This window comes from Oncorhynchus mykiss, chromosome 1, assembly GCF_057628025.1.
Source record: "Oncorhynchus mykiss isolate SJ-2025 chromosome 1, ASM5762802v1, whole genome shotgun sequence".
NCBI lineage: Eukaryota > Metazoa > Chordata > Actinopteri > Salmoniformes > Salmonidae > Oncorhynchus > Oncorhynchus mykiss.
Genome location: NC_143022.1, coordinates 71,558,751 through 71,583,563, shown reverse-complemented (window position 1 = coordinate 71,583,563; position 24,813 = coordinate 71,558,751). Strand labels below are relative to the sequence as shown.

The following is a 24,813-nucleotide window of genomic DNA, read 5'->3' as shown; positions in this document are numbered from 1 at the left end:
GTCTCTGGGCTCTATAAACGATATGGACAACTCGTTCGGCTTAGCTATGTTTTACATCACTGATTCTGGTCGTGCGTAATGACGCTGTAGCACAATTGAATTGCCCCACAAATATGAATTCCCCGGTATATCACCATGCATGCACCTCATGACACCGGCAGATGGAGACGTAGCCTTATATTTTACCTTTTCAATGGGATTCTAAATGTGATATGTTTACATTGGAAGGGAAACAGTTGTGCTGCAGCCTAATAGCAGTGTTTTTACGCACAGTCTGCCCACTTTCCCTCTTTTGCACAGACTGCTCATATCTTATGCAACCGTGAGATCCTGTCATTGGCATCAAGTTGATCTGTAAACTCTGATCTGAATGGGGAGAGGTCAGATAGACCTTCAATGACGCCTACAAATAAGAATGTTCCAGTAGGCCTATTATTATAACATCTGTATATGGACTGTTCATTCTATGTATTACATTTCTATCTACATATTCTGAACCAGGCTTTGCGCATGCTCTGTGAATCATTATCTACCCACTCAATATTGCAACAAGACTGGTGAGTAGCTTGTCTCATCCTGTGATTCTAGCATAAATAGTAGCCTAACAAAGTGGTATATAAACGAAGCATACACGACATGCAAATATGTATTGATTATTTTCTCGAGTGTGGACTAAAAGAGCCGGCTGCACTAAGCTGACTTGCTTGCTTTTAGCTTAGCTAGCAGCTGTCGTAGTTGATGGGGGGGACAGAAAGTCTTGCTTTGTCCCGCTACGAGATATTAATGAACAATGGTTCGTTGCTGGACGAAGCAAATAAAGTCATGTTCCGCTAGCTGTCAAAATATCTCTACCTAGCAAACTTTAGCTGACTTGCTATTGTTGCCTGTTAGCTAGCGCTAGAAAGAGTGACTGTTCTCATGTGACAAGAAGTTGTCATGATTGAACAAAAAGATCTGGGACTGAGTCGGACTCTGAACAGGCTAGCTACACGGGTAGCTAGCTAGCCCTAGAAAGCTCCTCCCTATGTCCCTCTATCCATTAGCTAGCAACTTAGCTAGCTAGCTGTTGCAGATCTGCTTGTTTTATCGAGTAGAGTCTGATTGAAGATCACACCTCAGACGCTGTGAGACATGCAAGCTGAGGGCCGGATGCTGCGTGAGCTCCACGCCACCAACAACACAGGTGGTGACATTTTATTTTCCGAATTAGAAAAACAAATTGTCCGCCCAATGTGGAAAGTTGTCTAAGGCTTCACACACAAACATATATTAAATACTGGGCTCGAGTTAGTTTTGTTTATTTTAAAGGGCGAGCGAGCAATAACCTGTAATATTGGTCGCCAATTGGTTAACGTTAGTCTTCAGGAAGCTTGACGACTAGCTGGTGCGGAGGACCACGTGTGTGGTATTGAGATGCTTCCCACTCCGCAGCTGTATCACGTTGTTGCCGGCAGTAGTTAACATGGCCACATGTTCTCCTCCCAAGTAGGATATCAGCCTTCATGAGAAATAACTTTGGTAAATAATATTGGTAACCATCTGGATGTCACCGGGACACAGTCTACTCAGTGGGAGAGTGGCAAGTCGGTGTTTCACAACACCGGGACAGTGTCCTTCACCCTCGCCTGCCGAGTAACGTTACTACTTTCCCGCTTCACCCTCGCCTGCGGAGTTACGTTACTACTTTCCCGCAGTTCTGTTAACGTTACGGAGAGGGAAGTAGGTACATAGCTAGCTAGTGTAGCAAATTAAGCAAGGTGACAGTTAAAGTTGTTTTAGTAATTTATTACAGAACATTTACAAGTAAGTCATTAACATTATCCATAAATAATAATTTAGCGAACTCTGCCAACTTCGACCACTACGATTGTGGCTAAAATGGTAGCCTATGTTGCGCTCTAACGCTTCGAACACACCGACAGTAATTGCGTTTTGGTACACCAGAATTATATTCATTTCCAATGAAACGCTGCGTTTGCCTTGCAGCATTGCGATGCTGCGTACTATTAAGCGTCTTTTGTGAAAAATAGTAAATAGTACGCAGCATCATTTGGATATGTATGCAACAAAAATTCAACATTCACCTTCTACTACCATTTCTGTCAAACCGTCTATGCATACAGTTTGACGCATACGAACGCACTGCAACTGCCTCTGCAACGCAATGCTGCAAGGCAAACACAGCGTTTCATTGGAAATGAATGTAATTCTGGTGTACCACAATGCAATGGCGCTGTCGGTGTGTTTGGCCCTGTGCCCCGCGTTTACGTTCATTCATCATTAGAACCTTTGTTTGAGCATCGTTAAAACCAATTCTTTCTTTGGCCGCCTCTCCTTCCAGTTCTCTGCTGCCAATGACTGGAACGAACTACAAAAATCTCTGAAACTGGAAACACTTATCTCCCTCACTAGCTTTAAGCACCAACTGTCAGAGCAACTCACAGATTACTGCACCTGTACATAGCCCACCTATAATTTAGCCTAAACAACTACCTCTTTCCCTACTGTATTTTATTATTTATTTTGCTCCTTTGCACCTTCTTCCACTGCAAACCTACCATTCCGGTGTTTTACTTGCTATATTGTATTTGCTTTGCAACCATGGCCTTTTTTTTGCCTTTACCTCCCTTATCTCACCTCATTTGCTCACATCGTATATATACTTGTTTATACTGTATTATTGACTGTATGTTTGTTTTACTCCATGTGTAATTCTGTGTCGTTGTATGTGTCGAACTGCTTTGCTTTATCTTGGCCAGGTCGCAATTGTAAATGAGAACTTGTTCTCAACTTGCCTACTTGGTTAAATAAAGGTGAAATAAAATAAAACATCTCCGAGCTGTTTCCCAAAACCATTGTTACACATACATGCCTTAAAGGCACACTTACACATCGATCATACCGATAGTGTCATTGCATTTTGGTACACCAGAATGACATGAATTTCCAATGAAACACTGTGTTTGCATTGCAGAGGCAGTTACAGTGTGGTGCCTATGTTGGATTTATCGAAATTATGTGTTGATGGCTTGACAGAAATGGTAGCAGAAGGTGAATGTTGAACTTTTGTTGCATGCATCACACTTTTTTTGTATTTAACTTCATTTAACTAGGCAAGTCAGTTAAGAGCAATTTCCTATTTACAATGATGGCCTACCGGGGAACAGTGGGTTAACTGTCTTGTTTAGGGGAGCAGAAGAACATATTTTTACCTTGTCAGCTCGGGGATTCGATCTAGCAACCTTTCAGTAACTGGCTCAACCACTATGCTACCTGCCACCCGGATACATATCCAGATGATGCTACCTACTATTGTGTACAATGACACAGTCGGTGTGTTCGAAGCATTAGCAAACGTTCTCTCTGCGTGGTGTTTTGGGAAACATGTTATAGCTTCGGCCGTGGTAGGAAAGATGCATGGTTAAAACTCATAAGCCTAAATTCCATTGTTATCGGAAAACAAGGCCCTGGTCCAGAGTTAGTGACAGATTAAAGCTCTGGTCCAAGGCATTAGTGCAGCTGTGCACATACCATCTGAGACGCATGCACTTTGAGATTCACTGATAGGTTCACTTTCAGTGCGCACCAGGTGCAGCTGCATGCTTCTCGTTTTGTCAGCTGATCATTCGATTATAACATTGGATGACCCAGATTCCATTATCTTTCCAACTAGGCTACTGTGGTCGTACACCAGTAGTTCGTTCCATAGCTGTTCTCGGAAGTTTGTACACTTTGTTGATGAACCTTGTTGAAGGAGCTTGCTGCATGTTCTTGCATTATGTTCAGCTGCCCTTATATGAGGATGTCTGTGTTTAGACTTGCACAGAGGGATTAACTGCGATTCCACTGTAGTGAGCCTTATTATTGTTAGAAACTAGTCTACTCCAAGGCTCAGAGTACAAAAAAGCCTGCCTCGTGATTTACAGAAGGCTATGATTTCCCTGAAGGCCATGTTATAAAAAAAAAAATCCCCAGTCACAGTCAATAATAAGTATCATTTTTTAAATGATTGAGTTCAGCCTCAAACTCTTGAAATACTTCTCAGCATGGGAGGAGCTTAATTGAGGTCCCTTCAACCTAGACAAGAGGGCTACACCATTTTACTGCTGCCATAGTTCCAGTGACAACATACCGGTCCTTAAAGCTTTTTCACATTGATTCACAGAAATAATTCAAACGGTTCAAGATGACGTCATGGAGCGACCGCTTACAGAACTTTGCAGACCTCCCAGCCAACATGGACGGCTTGGCCATGAAGAAGTATCGGCGTGAGGCCTACCACAGGTACAGAATAAAGATGCATAACGTGTCACAGAAATGTATGCTTTGAGAGCAAGATTCCGTCAGGTTAAGGTCATGGCGATTAGCCTGAGTGCTAGTCTGTTTCTGCTCTCTTGCCAACTCCTTCTCACTCATTGTCACGCCAAACATGACAATGAGTGACAAGGGGTAGGCGTGATAGCACAAACAGATCTGGGACCAGGCTACATGGATATATCATTGCTCCTTTTATTATTGCTTATGTGCAATGTAGGCTAATTTATCTTCATAGTTTTCATATGTTATCGAAGGTGTGTGAAACACACATACTCCCGATTCCATATATTTAATGTTTAATAAATTGATGTATAACTATGTAGTGTAATAAACATGTAAGAAAGGTCTTTTGGGTGTCGATATCGTGTGGCCGGCAACCATTTCCGGGTAAAAAGTCTGGTGGTGTTGTCATGGTGTAGTGTCTTCCTTCCTCATTCTGTGGTTGAAAATCTACATACCCTTTCCAAATAAGAAAACAGGGGCACTGTCAATGCAACAAGTCTAAAAGCAGTGTAAGAACCACCTGATTTATGTGGTGTGCATCACTGGAGCGCAGGCTATGGCACATTCACATTCAGTGGTAATGCTATCGCACATGTATTCTCTATTACAAAGCTTTCCAAGGGAACTGGCCCAATACCATCCTGCAATGAGGTACGCCAAACTTTTGTTGAACCTCAATACTGACTGAATGACCCTTTTGTACATGTGTATTTATTTTCCATTCAAACTCCATGTATCCCATGTTCATACTGACACTAGCCCTCTGTGTGCTGGGTAGGTCTCTGAGGGTGGGTGGTAGTAGGTGGTCATGAGTTCTCTGTGTGATCTCTCTTCCCCCTCAGTCTGCCCTTCATTCCCCCTCTCTTACTGCATCACCCCTCACCCGCTCCTAATGCCACCTCCCCATCGCCATCAGTCTGAAGTCTTATCCCATAACATCTGAATAGAAACTTCAGGCCAGAATAGTGTTGGAGGAGGGCAATTCCACAATAAAAAGGAATTACGCTGAGACTACGATTTTTCACTTTAAAATGTATACCAAACAAAAACCATTGATTTTCAAAGTTTAAAAACCATTAAACTCTATGCACAATGACTACTTTGAACAATTTACACAGTAAAAAAAAAACATTTTAAAGATGAAAAGTTTGGTAACAGAATTACAGTAAAATCTCCCTCAGTTTTATTCTGTTACTGCATAGGTCTTCCTCTAAATGTGTTTTTGTAAAATTTTCTCTAGAACTTGTTTAAAGTAGTCCTTGTGCATAGAGTTCTATGGTTTGTTAAACTTTGAAAGCAATGGTTTTTGTTTGGTATACATTTTAAAGTGAAAAATCTGAGTGAGTGAAATTCTGTTACAATGGAATTTGCCAGGAACAGTATGGCTTTGTTGGAGCAGAGGGAGTATCTAGAATGTTATTGCCTACTTTGCTTCCTATTAGATATATTCAACTGATCATCTGCATAATTTTCCTTGGTGCATTTTCAAGCTTCTTTTGTTTTAAAATCGTTTTCACATTTTCATTGTGTCTGAAATGTGAACTTCACTACAGGTGTTTCCTGTTGGTCCGTACGATGTAGGCTTCTCATAGTGAATATACCTAGTGTCCGAATAAATACAAGACGAGCCGAAAGTGCCTCTTAAATGGCATCAAAAAGGCCAGTGAACTTCAATGTGTTGCTTTGTTGCAATATTCACACTAGCCCAGCACTTAAAATGCATGTCTAACACATTGCTCCATTCTAAGTGATGTGCTAGTGGAGGCCTAGATATTGGAGCCACTGTGTCCTCTGGTTGGTGTGCTACCTTCTGTTCTCTTTTGAATCAAAATTAGCCATAGTGCTGTGAAATGATTCCTTCTTCCTCTGTTGCTTTTTTTGGAATAGATGTCAGGCAAGAGTTGACTGCACAGACTCTGGAGTGGTTGCCAAGGCCTTTCAGTATGCCCATGGGCACCAGCAGCAGACAAAGCACTTGCCTAATTCACTTTCACTGGAAAAGAGGATTACCTGATACCTCATTGTATCGTGGATTGCTTATGTTATAACGGAATTTACTCAACATAGCAGTGTGTAAGCACATTTGTGGACCTATAATTCAATGCAATGATGCCAGGTTTCAGGGGAAATCTGAGGAAGGCTTAATGAAGTTTGAAGTTCAGATGTGTGTAGCAGACAACGTAACAAATGTAGAAACGGATTTGCATGCCATTGATGTAGTGATTTCTTTTTGAGTTTGAGTGATACTTGGTTGTTTCTTTCAATCTTGACATTAGGCTAGTCTCCCAACAAACCAAAGCTGTGTTCGAAAACTCATACTAACTCTACTATTTGTGACGTCAATTGAGTATGTAGTATGCTTATTGGTCATAGCACGGATATAGTTAGTATGCCAAAAGTTCCCGGATGTCATACTGAATTCGCCAAAATACGAGGTATACAAGCAGTGGGCACTATTTCTGTGCTTTTAGGGCCCATAATGCAATTCTTCAGAAAATGGGCGAGGATTCACAATGTTTTCATATTTCAAGAAAATGGCGGAAAATATGCTGCCGATGTCCGACGAGAGCGGATACAAAAGTAAAAGTAAGGATGAGCCTGCAGGAAGGGTACCACATGAGGGAGGAGGATTTCTTCCCTGTAACGTACAGCGTTGAGATTGCCTGCAATGACAACAAGCTCAGTCCGATGATGCTGTGATACACCGCTCCAGACCATGACGGACCCTCCACCTTCAAATCACTCCCGCTCCAGAGTACAGGCCTCGGTGTAACGCTCATTCCTTCAACGATAAACGCGAATCCGACCATCACCCCTGGTGAGACAAAACCGCGACTCGTCAGTGAAGAGCACTTTTTGCCAGTCCTGTTTGGTCCAGCAATGATGGGTTTGTGCCCATAGGCAACGTTGTTGCCGGTGTTGTCTGGTGAGGACCTGCCTTACAACAGGCCTACAAGCCCTCAGTCCAGCCTCTCTCAGCCTATTACTGACAGTCTGAGCACTTATGGAGGGATTGTGCATTCCTGGAGTAACTCAGGAAGTTGTTGCTGCCATCCTGTACCTGTTCCGCAGGTGTGATGTTAGGATGTACCAATCATGTGTAGGTGTTGTTAGACGTGATCTGCCACTGCTAGGATGATCAGTTGTCCGTCCTGTCTCCCTGTAGTGCTGTCTTAGGCGTCTCATAGTATGGACATTGCAATTTATTGCCCAGGCCACATCTGCAGTCCTCATGCCTCCTTGCAGCATGCCTTAGGCACATTCACGCAGATGAGCAGGGACCCTGGTCATATTTATTTTGGTGTTTTTCAGAGTCAGTAGATAGGACACTAAAGAGACCTAAGTTTTCATAACTGTGACCTTAATTGCCTACCATCTGTAAGCTGTTAGTGTCTTAATGACCTTTCCACAGGTGCATGTTCATTAATTGTTTATGGTTCATTGAACAAGCATGTTTCAAACCACTTACAGTGAAGATCTGTGAAGTTATTTAGGTTTTTACGAATTATCTTTGAAAGACAGGTTTCTGGAAAAGGGACGTTTCTTTTTAGCTGAGTTTAGCTAGCAAGATAGCTAATGTTAGCCAGTTAGCTTGGGTGATTGACTGCCGTTGTGAGGTCAGAACGCTCGGCTCAACCCTACTCCTCGGCCAGAGCGTCCAGTGATGCGCTCCTAGGGCAAAACGCTCTGAATTTACGAAGTGACAATCTGACAACGCTCTGGAGCACACTCTGGAACTCTACAGACTGAATTTCCGAACACACCCAAAATCGTAAAAATGTCTAGCTAGTCATTTGTTATGCTAACAAGCTAGTTGCATAGCAACAGCATCAACTTCCGTTAGTCCGGCGAATCGCTAGTACGCTAAACTGAAAAGATACAATTTTGTTTACAGTATACCTAAATTAACTAGTAGTATACAGTATTTTAGTATGGGTATTCGAACACAGCTCAAGTCTTTTCAGGAAGTGGGTTAATGCTGACACTGACACAACAGTGATGCAAGACTACGGGACCTTTTTGTACAGTGGTTCTTCCATTCTGTGTGGATTTCTGCTAATTTCCTTCAAATTATTTTCAAGCAAACACCAGTTATTGTTCATGTATAAACCTACATGTAAACAATGCTAAAAATTGTAAAAAGTAAAAAAATCTTACTACAGTGCCGTGAAAAAGTTTGTCCCTTTGCTGATTTTTTTCTATTTTTGCATATTTCTGATACCGAATGTTATCAGCTCTTCGACCAAAACCTAATAGTAGATAAAGGGAACCTGAGTGTACAAATAACACAAAAATATGATATTTAATTTATTTAATAAACATTATGCAACACCCTGTGTGAATAACATTGAGTGTAAAAAATATGCAACAATTGAGAAAATCAGAAAAGGGGCAAATACTTTTTCACGATACTGTATATGAAATATGGCCTTTGAGTTGGACTCCATTTTTTTCCCTCCAACTTTGTAAAGATCTGTGTAACCCTCACTGTGAATACATATTTTGTATGGACACATTTAGAGTTGCTACTGCTCTGCTCCACTTCTGTACTGTTGAACTCAGGACCCTGACCTTTACTATTATCTGTTTTCATGCAAAGTATCCTCTTTAGGATATGTTCATCATCAGAACCTCTGACTGACTAGATACTCTACTTCCTTTTCAGAGTTTTTGTGAACAGAAGCTTGGCAATGGAGAAGATTAAGTGCTTTGGTTTTGATATGGACTACACTCTGGCAGGTAGGTGTACACTGAGTGTACAAAACATTAGGAACATCTTCCTAATATTGAGTTGCACCCCCTTTTACCATCAAAACAGCCTCAATTCATTGGGGCATGGACTCTACAAGGTGTTGAAAGCGTTCCACGGGGATGCTGGCCCATGTTGACCCAAATGCTTTCCACAGTTGTCAAGTTGGCTGGATGTCCTTTGGGTGGTGGACCATTCTCGATACACGTGGGAATCTGTTGAGCGTGAAAAACCCAGCAGTGTTGCAGTTCTTGACACACTTTAAACGCATGCAACTGGGACCTACTACCACCTACTACCACAGGCAATTAAATATTTTGTCACCCTCTAAATGGTACACACACAATCTATGTCTCAAGGCTTAAAAACCCTTATCTAACCTTTCTCCTCCCCTTCATCTACACTGACTGATGTGGCATCAATAAGGGATCATAGCTTTCACCTGGTCAGTCTACCTCATGGAAATTGCAGGTGTTCCTAATGTTTTGTGTACTCAGTGTGTGTGTGTGTGTGTGTGTGTGTGTGTGTTTTATGTGTACTAACAATGTGTGTGTGTTTAGAATGCCATGTGTACAGTCGCCTGCTCAAATCAAAGTTTATTGGTTGCGTACACAGATTTGCAGATGTTGTCGCAGGTGCGGTGAAATTCTTGTGTTGATACAGCAGCTTACTCCCTTGCATGTAGGAGGTCTCGATATAGCCTAGAACCTCAATTGGGCCAGCTCTGCTTTTTGTGACACGTGTAGCCTGGATGACATTGTTTGTACCTTACGCATATGTCACCCTCTCAACCAGTAACCCCCCCCACCCCACTCCACTGCCCTCCTTTGGGTCTCTGAAGGATAACTGTAACCCAAGCCGGCTCACATCCGCCTGTTTATAGAGCCCAGTCACCGTCCCATAAACAAGTGCTGCTAAGGGGTTGTGTTTCCACACAGTGAGTGGGGAGAAACAACCCCTGGGGGAGGGGGGGTAGCGCTGTGGGAGTAGCGCCAGGAACTAAAGGGTTTTTGACATGCCAACCGCTACAGGTCATTTGCTTCTATAGCCACTATCTGCAGTGCAGTCGAAGCACTCTTAGTGAGTTAGTGGGTCGTGTGTGTCGTGCATGTGCTTACATGTGTTCTGGATGTGCACGTTATTCACTTAACATACCCATACCAGATTCATTTCAACTGTCCACAGAGGCCACGTGTAAATCCCTCCCTATGTTCCAGTGTGTAGGCCCTATCTTGCTTTGTCAGTCTCGCCACATAAATCTGTCTCCCTCTCTATGAACACGGAGAGATCGCATTGTAGCTCTCTCCCAGTGAGTATATCATCCTGTACTACAGTAGCTGTTTCCCTCTCCTTGCTTACTGCAGTGTATAAATCACCTGAGTACGAGTCGCTGGGATTTGACCTGACCGTGGAACGTCTCGTCCACATCGGTTACCCACAGGAGCTGCTCAACTTTGTCTATGACCCCGCTTTCCCCACCAGGTCCGTCTGACATCACACGTTCATATCGGTTATTTGTAAGGCCAGACGGAATTCTTATGAATACCATTATAGAGTTGTCTTTGATTTGGTCAATTATAATTATTTATTTGTTTTCTAACAGTACTTGGTTTGAACTGATTTCATTTCACAAATATATGATTTAAAAATAACTTAGGGTCTTGAGGAAAATACTCCCTTTCAGTCTGGCCCCGGTTAAAAGTTACACATCTCAGTTAGTAGGCCTTTTTAGAGATGATGGCTCCCATCTCACACACATATAAACGGTTCTGATAAGTTGTCCTACCACTCTCTGGTTCCAGAGGCCTGTTGTTTGACACAATGCACGGGAATCTGCTCAAGGTTGACGCATACGGCAACATCCTGGTCTGTGCCCACGGCTTCAACTTCATGAGGGGGTGAGTTCTGCTGCTCGTAATGATATCACCCTCACACCAAACATTTACCATGTGCTCATGCCAAGTACCCTCATATTGCACATACACACACCGTATAGTCATATCATACTCATTTAAACACTCTGTTCCTTTAGGCCTGAGATCAGGGAGATGTACCCCAACAAGTTTATCCAGCGTGGAGACACTGACCGCTTCTACATTCTGAACACACTGTTCAACCTCCCAGGTGAGAGAGCAGTCTTCACCCCATTTTTTGGGGGCAAGGATCTCTCGCGACCCCACTCAAAATCTAATGACACAACCTTTAAAATCTGTCAATTTCAAATAACCTTAAATTCATAACATTTTCTAAATGAAAAGAAACCAATAAATACAATTACTCAACATCAAAAAATCAAATAATCTTTCTCAAAAATGTTTGTGCTCTTATTTTTTTGTTCTTACGTTTAAAAAAACAAAAACTATTTAGGTGACCCCACTGACCCCAACTTTGAATACCCCTGCCTGAGTGACATTCACTGAACTGTGTTCACAGTCTTGCTGATACTGTCCACATTACTGCTCCAGAGTACTGCTCAAATACTCCCCTGGTTGTTGTTCCATAAGTTAGTGTTGTTTTTTTATTTTCTGAGGAATGTCCTTTTTGCTGATGTCACATTGTTGTTTCAAATGGCCTTACCTTGCTCCCTCTTCAGAAACCTACCTCTTTGCTTGTCTGGTTGATTTCTTCACCAACTGCCCCAAATACACAAGGTGAGTGTGCTGCTCTCCCTTTGAAAACTGAATCATTTTGAATGATTATCAGATAGTTTGGGATTTCTAATTCAAGCCATTGTGGTCCCAGCTGCGAGACTGGCTTTAAGAATGGAGACCTCTTCATGTCCTACAAGAGCATGTTCCAGGATGTCCGTGATGCTGTGGACTGGGTCCACTTGAAGGTAAAACAACCTCCCTCCCTCACTTCCTCTTCTAAATCCATTAAAGTATTTTTCACTGAATATGGTTATATGCACACAGTAATACCATTATTGTGAATAGTCAGATTAATATAATCGTTTGATTAAAACGTTTACATGCTTTGCAAGAACGATTTCCCTAATAATCCTGTTTCCATGGACACGAATGGGGCTTTGAGAAATGCAGAAAATTGGCACTCAAACTAACAGCGACCATGTTATTTTTGGGAAGCTTATTTGATTCTGAGTTCGGACATATAAAGTATATGTGAAAACTATTTATAAGATGTATACTTCTCTCGCGCATAAGAGGGAGGCTTGCACTGCTGGTGCTGCCACATGCACAGATAAAATACACTGCTGGACCTCCGATTTAAGGGGTTTACATGTGCTAATAATTGGAAAGATTGCTCAGAAAACCAGGTGTTTTAATGGGCGTATGCTTACTTCGATTAAGATAAACAGAGTAAGGTGTGTACATGATTATTGCCATACTTGGCCTACTGCAATAATCTGTTTTTAATATTGGGTTATTTGGGTGCATGTAAACATACTTATTGTATCTGTTATTCCTTCTATTAACTGTCTAAATGTTTTGTCACCTGTTTTCATCAGGGATCTTTGAAAGAAAAAACGGTTGAAAACCTGGAAAAGTATGTGGTCAAGGATGTAAGTAAACTTCACATTCATTTAATTGCATCTGACACATTTTCAGTGACCTTGTCTTTTTTAACACCTGTAAACGTATCACTTAAAATGTAATTTGCTGAATACATTTTTTCTTCATTAAAGGGGAAGCTCCCTCTACTCCTGAGTCGGATGAATGAAGTGGCCAAGGTGTTCCTGGCCACCAACAGTGACTACAAATACACAGAGGTGAGGCCTACCGACTGCACTGTACATAACCCCATACACAATCAATGAACATGTTCATTGTATAACGTCTCTCTGTTTATCATTTCAGAAAATAATGACATACCTGTTTGACTTCCCCCATGGTCCAAAGGTAAGAGACTGAATTGTCTTGTTTAGATTCTTGTTGCTTCCTTTCAGACCTAAGAACTCTAAGAGAAGAGGGGTTTAGGGGAGGCGGCAAGCTGCTGAAATGGAACAGAGGTTCAGTGTGTATGTTTGTTCTGCAGGTGGGAATGCCCCATCGGCCCTGGCAGTCCTACTTTGACCTGATCTTAGTAGATGCCCGCAAACCCGTGTTCTTCGGAGAGGGGACAGTGCTACGGCAGGTCGACACAGTGAGTGTGTGTTTGGGCTCGAGTATGTGTTAAACTGTCTAGCAGTGTGTGTGCACGTTTTTGTGTGTTCATGTTGGCATGGCCACGATGACCTTACCAGAGTGCTTGCTGTTGCAGACCACAGGCCGGCTGAAGATTGGCACATACACAGGACCGCTGCAGCACGGCATCGTGTACTCTGGAGGTAACGCACTCCTGACACATATCATTTATACAGTGCATACTGAAAGTATTCAGACCCCTTGGCTTTTTCCTCATTTTGTTACGTTACAGCCTTATTCTGAAATTGATTAAATTGTTTTTTTCCCCCTCATCAATCTACACACAATACCCCATAATGGCAGACATTTTTGCAAATGTATTAGAAGTTAAAAAAAACTATCACATTTACATAAATATTGAGACCGTTTACTCAGTACTTTGTTGAAGCACCTTTGGCAGCGATTACGAGCCTCGATTCTTCTTGGGTATGAGGCTACAAGCTTGGCACACCTGTATTTGGGGAGTTTCTCCCATTCTTCTCTGCAGATCCTCTCAAGCTCTGTCGGGTTGGATGGGGAACGTCGCTGCACAGCTATTTTCAGGTCTCTCCAGAGATGTTCGATCGGTTTCAAGTCTGTGCTCTGGCTGGACCACTCAAGGACTTTCAGAGACGTCCTGAAGCCACTACTGCGTTGTCTTGGCTGTGTGCTTAGTGTCGTTGTCCAGTAGGAAGGTAAACCGTCTCCCCAGGTCCTAAGCACTCCGGACAAAGTTTTCATCAAGGATCTCTCTGTACTTTGCTCCGATCATCTTTCCCTCGATCCTGACTAGTCTCGCATTACCCGCCGCTGAAAAACATCCCCACAGCATGATGCTGCCACCACCATGCTTCACCGTAAGGATGGTGCCAGGTTTTCTCCAGACATGACGCTTGGCATTCAGGACAAAGAGTTCAATCTTGGTTTCATCAGACCAGAGAATCTTGTTACTAATGGTCTGAGAGTCCTTTCGGTGCCTTTTGGCAAACTCCAAGCCGGCTTGCATGTGCCTTTTCTTGAGGAGTAGCTTCCGTCTGGCCACTCTACCATAAAGGCCCTTTTGCTGCAGAGATGGTTGTCCTTCTGGAAGGTTCTCCCATCTCCACAGAGGCACTCCTGAGTTCTGTCAGTGACCATTGGGTTCTTGGTCACCTCCCTGACCAAGGCCCTTCTCCCCCGATTGCTCAGTTTGGCCAGGCAGGCAGCTTTAGGAAGAGTCTTGGTGGTTCCAAACTTCTTCCATTTAAGAATGATGGAGGCCACTATGTTCTTGAGGAGATCCAATGCTGCCGACATTTTTGGTACTCTTCCCCAGATCTGTTTCTCGACACCATCCTGTCTTGGAGCTCTAGGACAATTCCTTTGACCTCATGGCTTGGTTTTTGCTCTGACATGCACTGTCAACTGTGGGACCTTATATAGACAGGTGTGTGCCTTTCCAAATCATGTACAATTTAATTTACCAGAGATGGACTCCAATCAAGTTGTAGTAACATCATAAGGATGATCAATGGAAACAGGATGCTCCTGAGCTCGATTTTGAGTCTTATAGCAAAGGGTCTGAATACTCATGTAAATAAGAGATTTCTGTTTTTTTTAAATGTTTTCACTTTGTCATTCTGGGTTTGCGTGTAGTTTGATGAGGATCATTTTTTAAATTGTGTCAAAAGTCAAGGGGTCTGAATACTTTCCGAATGCACTGTATATACAAATATCGTTCATAAATTAGAAATTTATTGTTGACACAAACATGTAAGTAGAGCTTCCATACTGTCTCATTTCCCACAGTGTACATGTCTGTTTGTAGCCTGTAAGGATACACCCTTTAGGGGCCAGGAAATTTACAAGGAGCCAAACATCAACAGCCCTGTCTGAATACTTTGGAAAAGCATTCTAATCACTGATATGACATGACTAACCTTTTTCACCTATCACTATCGTGTGGTAGTTGAACCTCTAGTGATTACTCAGAGGAAGGAAACGGTCCAATGCAAAAGTATTCCAACAAGGCCTTAGTTTTCAGTTTTCTCTCTCCTCACAGGTTCCTCTGACATAGTGTGTGACCTGCTGGGGGCCAAAGGGAAGGACATAGTATACATTGGGGACCACATCTTTGGGGACATCCTCAAGTCCAAAAAACGCCAGGGATGGAGGACCTTCTTGGTGATCCCTGAACTCGCTCAGGAGCTGCACGTGTGGACTGACAAGAGCTGTGAGCTTAACACACCCATGTCATAGATACAGATGCTTGACAACAGTATTTGGGTATATTTGTGTGTCTTTGTGCACTGTTGTGCATCTCTTACAAACGTGTGTGTTTCTGTGTTCCAGCTCTGTTTGAGGAGCTCCAGTCTCTAGACATCTTCCTGGCAGAGCTCTATAAGTGAGTGTCTCTGCCTCGTCTACACAGCAAACTGAACCACATCCGGCCAAAACTTAGGCTCAAGGTTGACAAACTAAATTAGGCATGGTTTTATAGACCGAATGTGCTCTATCAAAATCAAATTACATTTATTTGTCACATGCTTCGTAAACAACAGGTGTGGACTAACAGTGAAATGCTTAATTACGGGGCCTTTCCCAACAATGCAGAGAAAGAAAATAGAGAAATAAAGGAAAGTAAAACACGTAATAATAGATACACAATGAGTAATGATAACTTGGCTATATAAAAGGGCTACTGAGTCGATGTGCAGTGAGTGGTATGAGATAATTGAGGTAGATATGTACATATAACTGTGAATAAAAGTGACGGATAGTAAACTGTAACAGCGTATGAGATGAGTCAAAAATAAGTTAGTGCAATTAGGGTCAATGCAGATAGTCTGGGTCGCTGTTTGGTTGGCTTAATTTCGAGTCTCATAGCAAAGGGTCTGAATACTCATGTAAAGAAGATATTTCTGTTTTTTTGGCTCAATTTCGAGTCTCATAGCAAAGGGTCTGAATACTCATGTAAGCTGTTCCCTAAGCTGTTCAGGGTCCTTTTGGTTCCAGACTTGGTGCATTGGTACTATGACTTGGGTGGCTGGAGTCTGGTAATTTTTAGGACCTCCCTCTGACATCGCCTGGTATAGACGTCCTGGACAGCAGGGAGCTCGGCTCCAGTGATGTACTGGGCCGTACACACAACCCTCTGTAGTGCCTTGCGTTTGGATGGCCACAGTTGCCATACCAAGCGGTGATGCAGCCAGTCAAGATGCTCTCAATAGTGCAGTTGTAGAACTTTCTGAGGATCTGAGGGCCCATGCTAAATATTTTCAGCCAACTGAGGGTGAAGAGGCGTTGTCGTGCCCTCTTCACGACTGGGTTGGTGTGTTTGGACCATGATAGATCCTTATGGATGTAGACACTGAGAAACTTGAACCTCTCAACCACTCCACTACAGCCCCCTCAATTTGAATGGGGGTGTGCTCAGCTCTCCTTTTCCTGTAGTTCACGATCACCTCCTTTTGTCCTGCTGACGTTGAGGGAGAGGTTGTCATGGCATCACACTGCCAGGTCTCTTACATCCTCCCTATAGGCCGTCTCATTGTTGTCGGTGATCACTGTTGTGTCATCTGCAAACTTAATGATGGTGTTGGAGTTGTGCGCGGCCAGGCAGTCGTGGGAGAACAGGGAGTACAGGAGGGGATTAAGAACACACCCCTGAGGGGGCCCCGTGTTGAGGGTCAGTGTGGCTGATGTGTTGTTGTCTACCCTCCCCACTTGGGGGGCGGCCCATCAGGAAGTCCAGGAACCAGTTGCTGAGGGAGGTGTTCAGTCCCAGAAATCCTTAGCTTGTGGATGAGCTTGGAGGGCACTATGGTGTTGAACGCTGAGTTGTAGTCAATTAACAAAATTCTCACGTAGGTGTTCATTTTGTACAAGTTGGAAAGGGCATTGTGGAGTGCAATTGAGATTGTGCCATCTATGGATCAATTGGGGCGGTAGGCAAATTAGAGTGGGTCCAGGGTGTCTGCGATCATAGTGTTGATGTGAGCCATGACCAGCATTTCAAAGCATTTCATGGCTACAGATGTGAGTGCTACGGGGCGATAGTCATTTAGGCAGGTTACCTTGAGGTTCTTAGGCACAGAGGCTATGGTGGTCTTCTTGAAACATGTAGGTATTACAGACTAGAGGTTGACCGATTAATCGGAATGGCCGATTAATTAGGGCCGATTTCAAGTTTACATAACAATCGGAAATCAGTATTTTTGGACACCGATTTGGCCGATTTTTTAAAAAATATATTATTTTTTAAATATATTTTTTTACACCTTTATTTAATCTTTATTTAACTAGACAAGTCAGTTAAGAACACTTTCTTATTTTCAATGACGGCCTAGGAACGGTGGGTTAACTGCCTCGTTCAGGGGCAGAGCGACAGTTACAGTTAACTAGTCCAACGCTATAACCACCTGCCTCTCGTTGCTCTCCACAAGGAGACTGCCTGTTACGCAAATTAAGTAAGCCAAGGTAAGTTGCTAGCTAGCATTAAACTTATCTTATAAAAAACAATCAATCAATCATAATCAGGGAGGAGCGAGGAGAGGGACGGAAGCTATACTGTTACGCGGTCAATACTAAAATGCCTATAACAACATCCAATAGTCAAAGGTTAATGAAATACAAATGGTATAGGGGGAAATAGTCCTATAATTCCTATAATAACTACAACCTAAAACTTCTTACCTGGGAATATTGAAGACTCATGTTAAAAGGAAGCTTTCATATGTTCTCATGTTCTGAGCAAGGAACTTAAACGTTAGCTTTCTTACATGGCACATATTGCACTTTTACTTTGTTTTTGCATTATTTAAACCAAATTGAACATGTTTCATTATTTATTTGAGGCTAAATTGATTTTATTGATGTATTATATTAAGTTAAAATAAGTGTACATTCAGTATTGATGTAATTGTCATTATTACAAATTTGAAAAAACAAAACGGCCGATTAATCGGTATCGGCTTTTTTTGGTCCTCCAATAATCGGTATCAGTATCGGCGTTGAAAAATCATAATCGGTCGACCTCTATTACAGACTGCGTCAGGGAGAGGTCAGCGCATGCTCTGAGTACGCGTCCTGGTAATCCGTCTGGCCCTGCAGCCTTGTGAATGTTAACCTGTTTAACCCCTAAGGTCGATGTGCGCGCCTCTGCAAAAAACTACTTAGCATAATACAAAAATCCCTATAAAAATATGTCAGTTAAAACTAGAGCTTTCTGTTTGTTTTTGTTTTTTTGCATTGGATGCGTCTCAATCCACCGCAACCGCCTATGTAACACTTACACATTTGCGGTAAAAGGTGACAGAAATAGAGCGGTGTATGTCAGACCGTCTGTAGCGTTCGGAAAGCTAATATAACCCCTCTATGGAAAGATGAGACTCTGGATGGAGACTGTTTAACGTAGCAAAATGAGGAAAAGGACAAACTTCCTTTAGATTGTTTGGGAGGGGACTCTGTTATTCAATGCGTTTGTATGGGCTAATAACAGTAAGGCCAAATAATATTTGTATTTTTATTTTTGATACTTCAAGGGGTCTTAAAGTTTAAAATCAAATAGCCAAATAATCCTTACGGGTTAAAGGTCTTACTCATATTGGATAAGGAGAGCTGATTACACAGTTGTCCGGAACAGCTTGTGCTTTCATGATTGGTTCAGTGTTGCTTGCCTCGAAGCGAGTATAGAAGGAATTTTGCTTGCCTGGTAGGCTCGCTTCATTAGGCAGCTTGCGGCTGGGTTTCCCTTTGTAATCCGTGATAGTTTACAAGCCCTGCCACATCCGATGAGTGTCAGCGCCAGTGTAAGGGATTTGATCTTAGTCCTGTATTGATGCTTTGCATGTTTGATGGTTCGTCTGAGGGCGTAGCAGGATTTCTTATCAGCGTCCGGGGCCTTGAAAGAGGCAGCTCTAGTCTTTAGCTCAGTGCTGATGTTGCCTGTGACCTATGGCTTCTGGTTGGGATATGTACGTACGGTCACTGTGGGGATGTCGTCGTCGATGCACTTATTAATGAAGCCGGTGACTGATGTGCTAACTCCTCAATGCCGTCGGATGAGTCCCAGAACATATTCCAGTTTGTGTTAGTGAAACAGTTCTGTAGCTTAGCATCCGCTTCATTTGACCACTTCTGTATTGATTGCTGGCACTGTATCTCCTGTTTTGAGTTTTTGCTTGTAAGCATGTATCAGGAGGATAGAGTTATGGTCTGATTTGCCAAATGGAGGGCGAGGGAGAGCTTTGTATGTATCTCTGTGTGTGGAGCAAAGTTCTTTCACCTCTAGTTGCACAGATGACATGCTGGTAGAAATGAGGTATGACTGATTTCATTTTTCCTGCATAAAAATCACCTTCCACTAGGAGCGCTGCCTCTGGATGAGCATTTTCTTGTTTGCTTATGGCCCTATACAGCTCGTTGAGTGTGGTCTTAGTGCCAGCATCAGTTTGTGGTGGTAAATAGACAGCTACGAAAAATATAGATCAACTGTTTTGGTAAGTAGTATGGTCTACAGCTTATCATGAAATATTCTAACTCAGGCAAGCACAACCACAAGCCTTCAATATTAGAGATTGCACACCAGCTGTTTATAACAAAGATAAACAGTTATTCAGGTCCCGTTGATGGGATAGTTTTAAAAAAATGTTGTTTTTTTTGCTTCTACCCCTTTTTTCTCCCCAATTTCGTGGTATCCAATCTTGTCTCATCGCTGCAACTCCCGTACGAATTCGGGAGAGACGAAGGTCGAGAGCCATGCGTCCCCGAAACACAAACCAACCAAGCCGCACTGCTTCTTGACACAATGCCCACTTAACTCGGAAGCCAGCCCCACCAAGATGTCGGAGGAAACACCGTACACCTGGCGACCGTGTTAGTGAGTCGCTAGAGCGTGATGGGACAAGAACATCACTGCCAGCCAAACCCTCCCCTAACCCGGACGACGCTGGGACAATTGTGCGCCGCCCCATGAGTCTCCCGGCTGCGACAGAGCCTGGACTCGAACCAGGATCTCTAGTGGCACAGCTTGCAACTGCGATGCAGTGCCTTAGACCACTGCGCCACTCGGGAAGCCGATAGGATAGTTTTGAACGGAGCTCATCCAGGTTTTTCTCCAGTGATTTTATTTACTCGCCGCGGTAGCTTCATCAGGGTACCCACACGTCGGCCTCTATATCGCAGTCTTTTTATTTTCCCGAGTGTCGGGGCCTGGTCTGGGGGTGAGCAGTATATACTGTGCAGTTGAATAAAGGTTAGTGGTGGCCAGAAGCTTGTTTCCTATGACCTGAAAAATGGCGGAAACATTATGTACAAAAAAAGAATCGCAACAAAACACACAAAATAGCAGAATTGGTCAGGAACTCGTAAATCAGCCGCTATACATTCCGGCGCCATTCCTATTCTACCATAGAATGGTGAGACAAGTACAAATGAATGTAGCTTGACTCCACCAAAGCCCAATGCAATAGAACTGTCTCTCTGTCCACAGAAATCTTGACAGCAGCAGCAACGAGAGACCTGATATCAGTTCCCTCCAGCGCAGGATCAAGGTACACACACACACCTACTGTACACCCTGCAAACTGGCATCACACACATATGCATACCCAAACGTACACATAGCATACAGTCCACACAACCTCTAAATCTTCTAACTTTCTTTCTTCTCTTACCCTGTCCGCCACAGAAAGTGACCCATGACATGGACATGTGCTATGGGATGATGGGCAGTCTGTTCCGCAGTGGCTCCAGACAGACTCTGTTTGCGTCACAGGTGATGCGCTATGCTGACCTGTACGCTGCGTCCTTCATCAACCTCCTCTACTACCCATTCAGCTACCTGTTCAGAGCAGCACACGTACTGGTGAGCTCAGCTAATGTTGTCTCATAGGACATCCGGATGTAAATTCCCTCGTTGGATACAAAAGTTAGGACAAAATGCAGGAACGTTGTTTGTCTGTATGAAGACAATACATTGAGAGCAGCACTACTATGGGTTGCTTTTTGTTCTCTGTGTGGATCTGTATGACACTTCCTCCCTCGTGCCCTTCTCTCCCAGATGCCCCATGAGTCGACGGTTGAGCACGCCCACGTGGACATCAACGATACCGAGTCGCCCCTGGCAACGCGTAACCGCCACTCCGTGGACCTGTTGGAGTTAGACTGTAAGAGGCACCAGCTGACCCGCTCCATAAGTGAGATCCAGCCCCCAAACCTGTTCCCACAGACCCCCCAGGAGATCACCCACTGCCACGACGAGGATGATGATGAGGAAGAGGAAGAGGAGGAAGAGTAAGCAGGGAGAGGAGGCTCACCAAAGGGTAGACTTTTACTTTAGGGACAGATCTACCATCAGTTTAGTGTCTAGTGGCAAATTCCTACTACTCCAGGAGGGTGTATAGCGCGTATTGTTCTGTAGCTAGCTAGGTAACTGAATATCCCCAGCAAAGGGATTGGAGAGGCTCAGTAAGTGTCAGGATTAGTTTAAGGATTACACAGATTTTAGTTGTACCGTTTGTATATATTTCTCAGCACAGGCTATGTAAATGTTGTTTGTTTTGTTCTTTTTGCTTGGTGAAGTTTCCAGAGAAGTTTCCAGATGGAGCTCTTCGGACCACACCTAAGAGACTGATGGTGACTTGGCCCCCCTAGCATGCCTGCACTGACCTGGCATCATTATGCAGTCAGTATCACATACTTGAGCTGTGCACGCATAGTCTTGAAAACACCACCCTAGGCAACACAGTGACCAGGGTCTGGTTTCAATGGTGGACTCTTTTGGCATAGAGCAGGGATGGGCCACATTGATTGGTGTGGGGGCCACTTTGATTGGTGTGGGGGCCACATGAGGCGAGGTTGCTAGCAGGTCTGCATATCCACATGTGCATAGCCCTTTTCCCACCACATTGCAAGCAAAACATTTTTGCAGCCCCCCTCTTGACACCAAAGAGTTCATTTTGTGCAATTCTACACATTTTGTCATGGGGCGTAGAGAAAATGTTGCAGTTTTAAAGCAAGTTTGCTGCAATTCTATACATTTTGCCGGGGAGGTAAATTGATCCAAAGGACTTCAAAAGGGAGCGGCCCGCCAATTGCCAATCCCTGGCATAGAGGAGCTACATCACGGCCTATGTCGATAAGGGAGGGAAAAATCTGGGGCTTTCCCAACAAATCACGCAGCAGACATGCCGGAATGTCACGATTCAAAACCAAGGTTTGCAGGCAAAAACTCTGCAGTGCTTTTAGTTAAGGTTGCAAACGGGCCACGTGAAATTCACTCATTTAAAAATAACCTCTATGATCTTCATCTTGCTAGCTACTATTTTGTATTTTATTCAAGTTGATAAAGCTGTGACGTAGGCATTGATGTCGTTCCTCTATGCCAAAAGAGTCCATAATTGAAACGAGGCCCAAGCCTAGGGTCGGGTTTTCCAGACTAATGCACTTACGCTGCCCTGCTACTGTCCCCCAGCTGTGAGTGGTGTGCCTTTTAATTTGTTTTCCTGAATGAAACTGTTCCCTTGGTTAAAGATGCACTATGCAGAAATCGCTCTGCCATTTCCTGGTTGCTCAAATTCAAATAGTTTGCCTAATGTATATGTGACGAAACAAGCAAGTTTAGTGTATAGAATCATTGTACCATGTAAACCGCAGTGAGATATATTTTCCATAACCAAAAATAGTATATTCAGCTGTTTGAAGCTGGTATACAAAACACAAGTAAAAGACGCAAGCGAAACTTCAGCACGGTAAACATAGAAATAGGGCACATAGAACAGATCTACCGCTTCTTAGACTTGCTTTCAATAAGAAATGACAGATCTATAACTCACATTTCTATGTGAATTTGGTTGGGGTCGCCCAAAAAGTTACATATTGCCGCTTTAATGTTTGAACCACCTAAGGAACAATAGTATAATTTGTATGGAGTCCTATTTGCACCAGACTTTGTGGTTATAGAAATGCTTTTCTCTGAACTGTTATAGAATAGTATTTTTATGGAAACAGAGAGCGTGTGATGGCTGCTGTGGAACAGTATAAAAGTTTGTGATCATACGCACATTCTTAAAAAACGTAGGTGCTGGGCTAATAAAGAATACTTGTGAAGAACAGGAAGGCCTGTTTACGCTCCCAAAAAAGCGCTGAATTGGGTGCATAAACTGTGTGTGGGCCTTCCTGTTCTTTGCTGTGGTACAGTACACATCTGTCTGAGGAATGTGACAAATAAAAGTATCACGTTACGTGACGTTACACAGCAGCTGCAGATCCAGAGCAGGCGGCAGAAGCCGCAATTCTCCTTTTGGCATCTGGTTACCTGCTCTAGTTACCAGATTCCTCCTACTAATTTTACCATCCCCCACTTACTAATAGACTACATTTCCCAGAATTCAGTTGTATTCCATAGCTCAGCCAATCAGAGTCACTGTCTCTACTTAGTGCCCTACACATTATACAGATTATGGCAATAATATACCCTGTATTATCATTTTAATTCAGACCATTTCTGTATCAAGAAATACTGTGTATATCAGCCCTATGAAAATGTTATTGCCTTAGTCTGGTCTGGATTTGTGAGACAATGTATATACAAGATAAGTATATTTTTGTGTGTCTTTTGAATAATGTTTGAAAGGGAAGACAGTCCTGGTAAAAGCTGCTTGTGTTATTTACTGTAAAAGTGTTCTGAAGGGCTTTGATGTTGTAGGCCTCTTCTATGCGCATTTCAAATGGCTGTAGTTCAATGACATTGCCTAAGTTCACAGCATGCTCCCGGAGTATATAACCAGAGACATGCTTAAAACTCATCAAATTGCAGGCATTTTGTTGAAAGCCTGAAAAACATGGTATTGAAATGCATCTGCGCTTCCGCAGAAAACAGGCTTAACAACTGTAAGTATTCAGCTGCATGAATATTTTTTTATGTAAGAGGTGAAATTCTGCACTGCAAGAATCATTTTCTTATTTCTGCAATAGTATAGGCTAACCGAGTGTCTCTGGGTGTACGGTTATGTATGAGTGTTTATGGTTTATTATGGTGCGTAGCATGACCCATAAACTGGTCCAAGTTGCCCTCACGTTTATTTCTAACCCCTCCCCCTAATGTGGGTCAAAGATCTTACTATGCCCGTAAGCTATGTGCTCATATGATTGGCTGTTTGTTTGTTTTAATTGCTGTTACTGTACAGTCTTGTCCTACTGTATGGAACTGGATTGACTCCCTCTACTGGAAGTTTGAAAACTACCATTAACTCAAATGTTTCAATTCAGAAGTCCCTTTACCTTGTGGCGGATTTACCTACTGTATAAAAGCAACGCTAACTGTGCCAATGAATGTCATGTTATTTTTTTTTAAATATGTTTTCCAAATTTGTAAGATTTATAGTTTTTGTGCATGATCTGAATCTGTTGAGTTTGGAGCTGCTTTTTGAATTCACTATGGAATGTGAGACGACTTACAAAAGTAAACTGTGCCAATGGATTTAAAGCAATTTATGAAAATGTATTTTCTTGAAAACATTTTGTGCATGTTCTGCAGTTGCTGTTTAAGTGTGGAATTTGTTTCTGAGAATTTTACTTGGAGGAATATCCATTTTGATGTTAAATAAACATGTAATGCGCCGTCGCAATAGATTGGAA

General features: G+C 42.9%; 1 protein-coding gene across 4 annotated transcripts; it reads left to right on the top strand.

The window, feature by feature from the left end:
* The first annotated feature begins 278 nt into the window (after window positions 1–278).
* Window positions 279–24,813, top strand: nt5c2a (5'-nucleotidase, cytosolic IIa). Of its 4 annotated transcripts, none has more exons than XM_021609455.3 (20): window positions 388–557; window positions 4,166–4,284; window positions 4,933–4,971; window positions 8,987–9,060; window positions 10,435–10,552; window positions 10,873–10,968; window positions 11,103–11,194; window positions 11,664–11,721; window positions 11,813–11,906; window positions 12,540–12,593; window positions 12,717–12,800; window positions 12,889–12,930; window positions 13,067–13,174; window positions 13,292–13,358; window positions 15,236–15,406; window positions 15,526–15,577; window positions 20,666–20,726; window positions 20,864–21,040; window positions 21,236–21,468; window positions 21,757–24,813. In XM_021609455.3, the coding sequence occupies exons 2-20, from the start codon at window positions 4,187–4,189 to the stop codon at window positions 21,806–21,808; spliced, it is 1,770 nt and encodes a 589-aa protein (XP_021465130.2). In that variant the 5' UTR covers window positions 388–557; window positions 4,166–4,186; the 3' UTR covers window positions 21,809–24,813. The 4 variants fall into 4 exon arrangements, with proteins under 4 accessions (XP_021465137.2, XP_036839508.1, XP_021465130.2 ...); XM_090238534.1 differs by lacking the exon at window positions 388–557 and adding an exon at window positions 3,029–3,051; XM_021609462.3 differs by lacking the exon at window positions 4,933–4,971 and having other exon boundaries at window positions 279–557.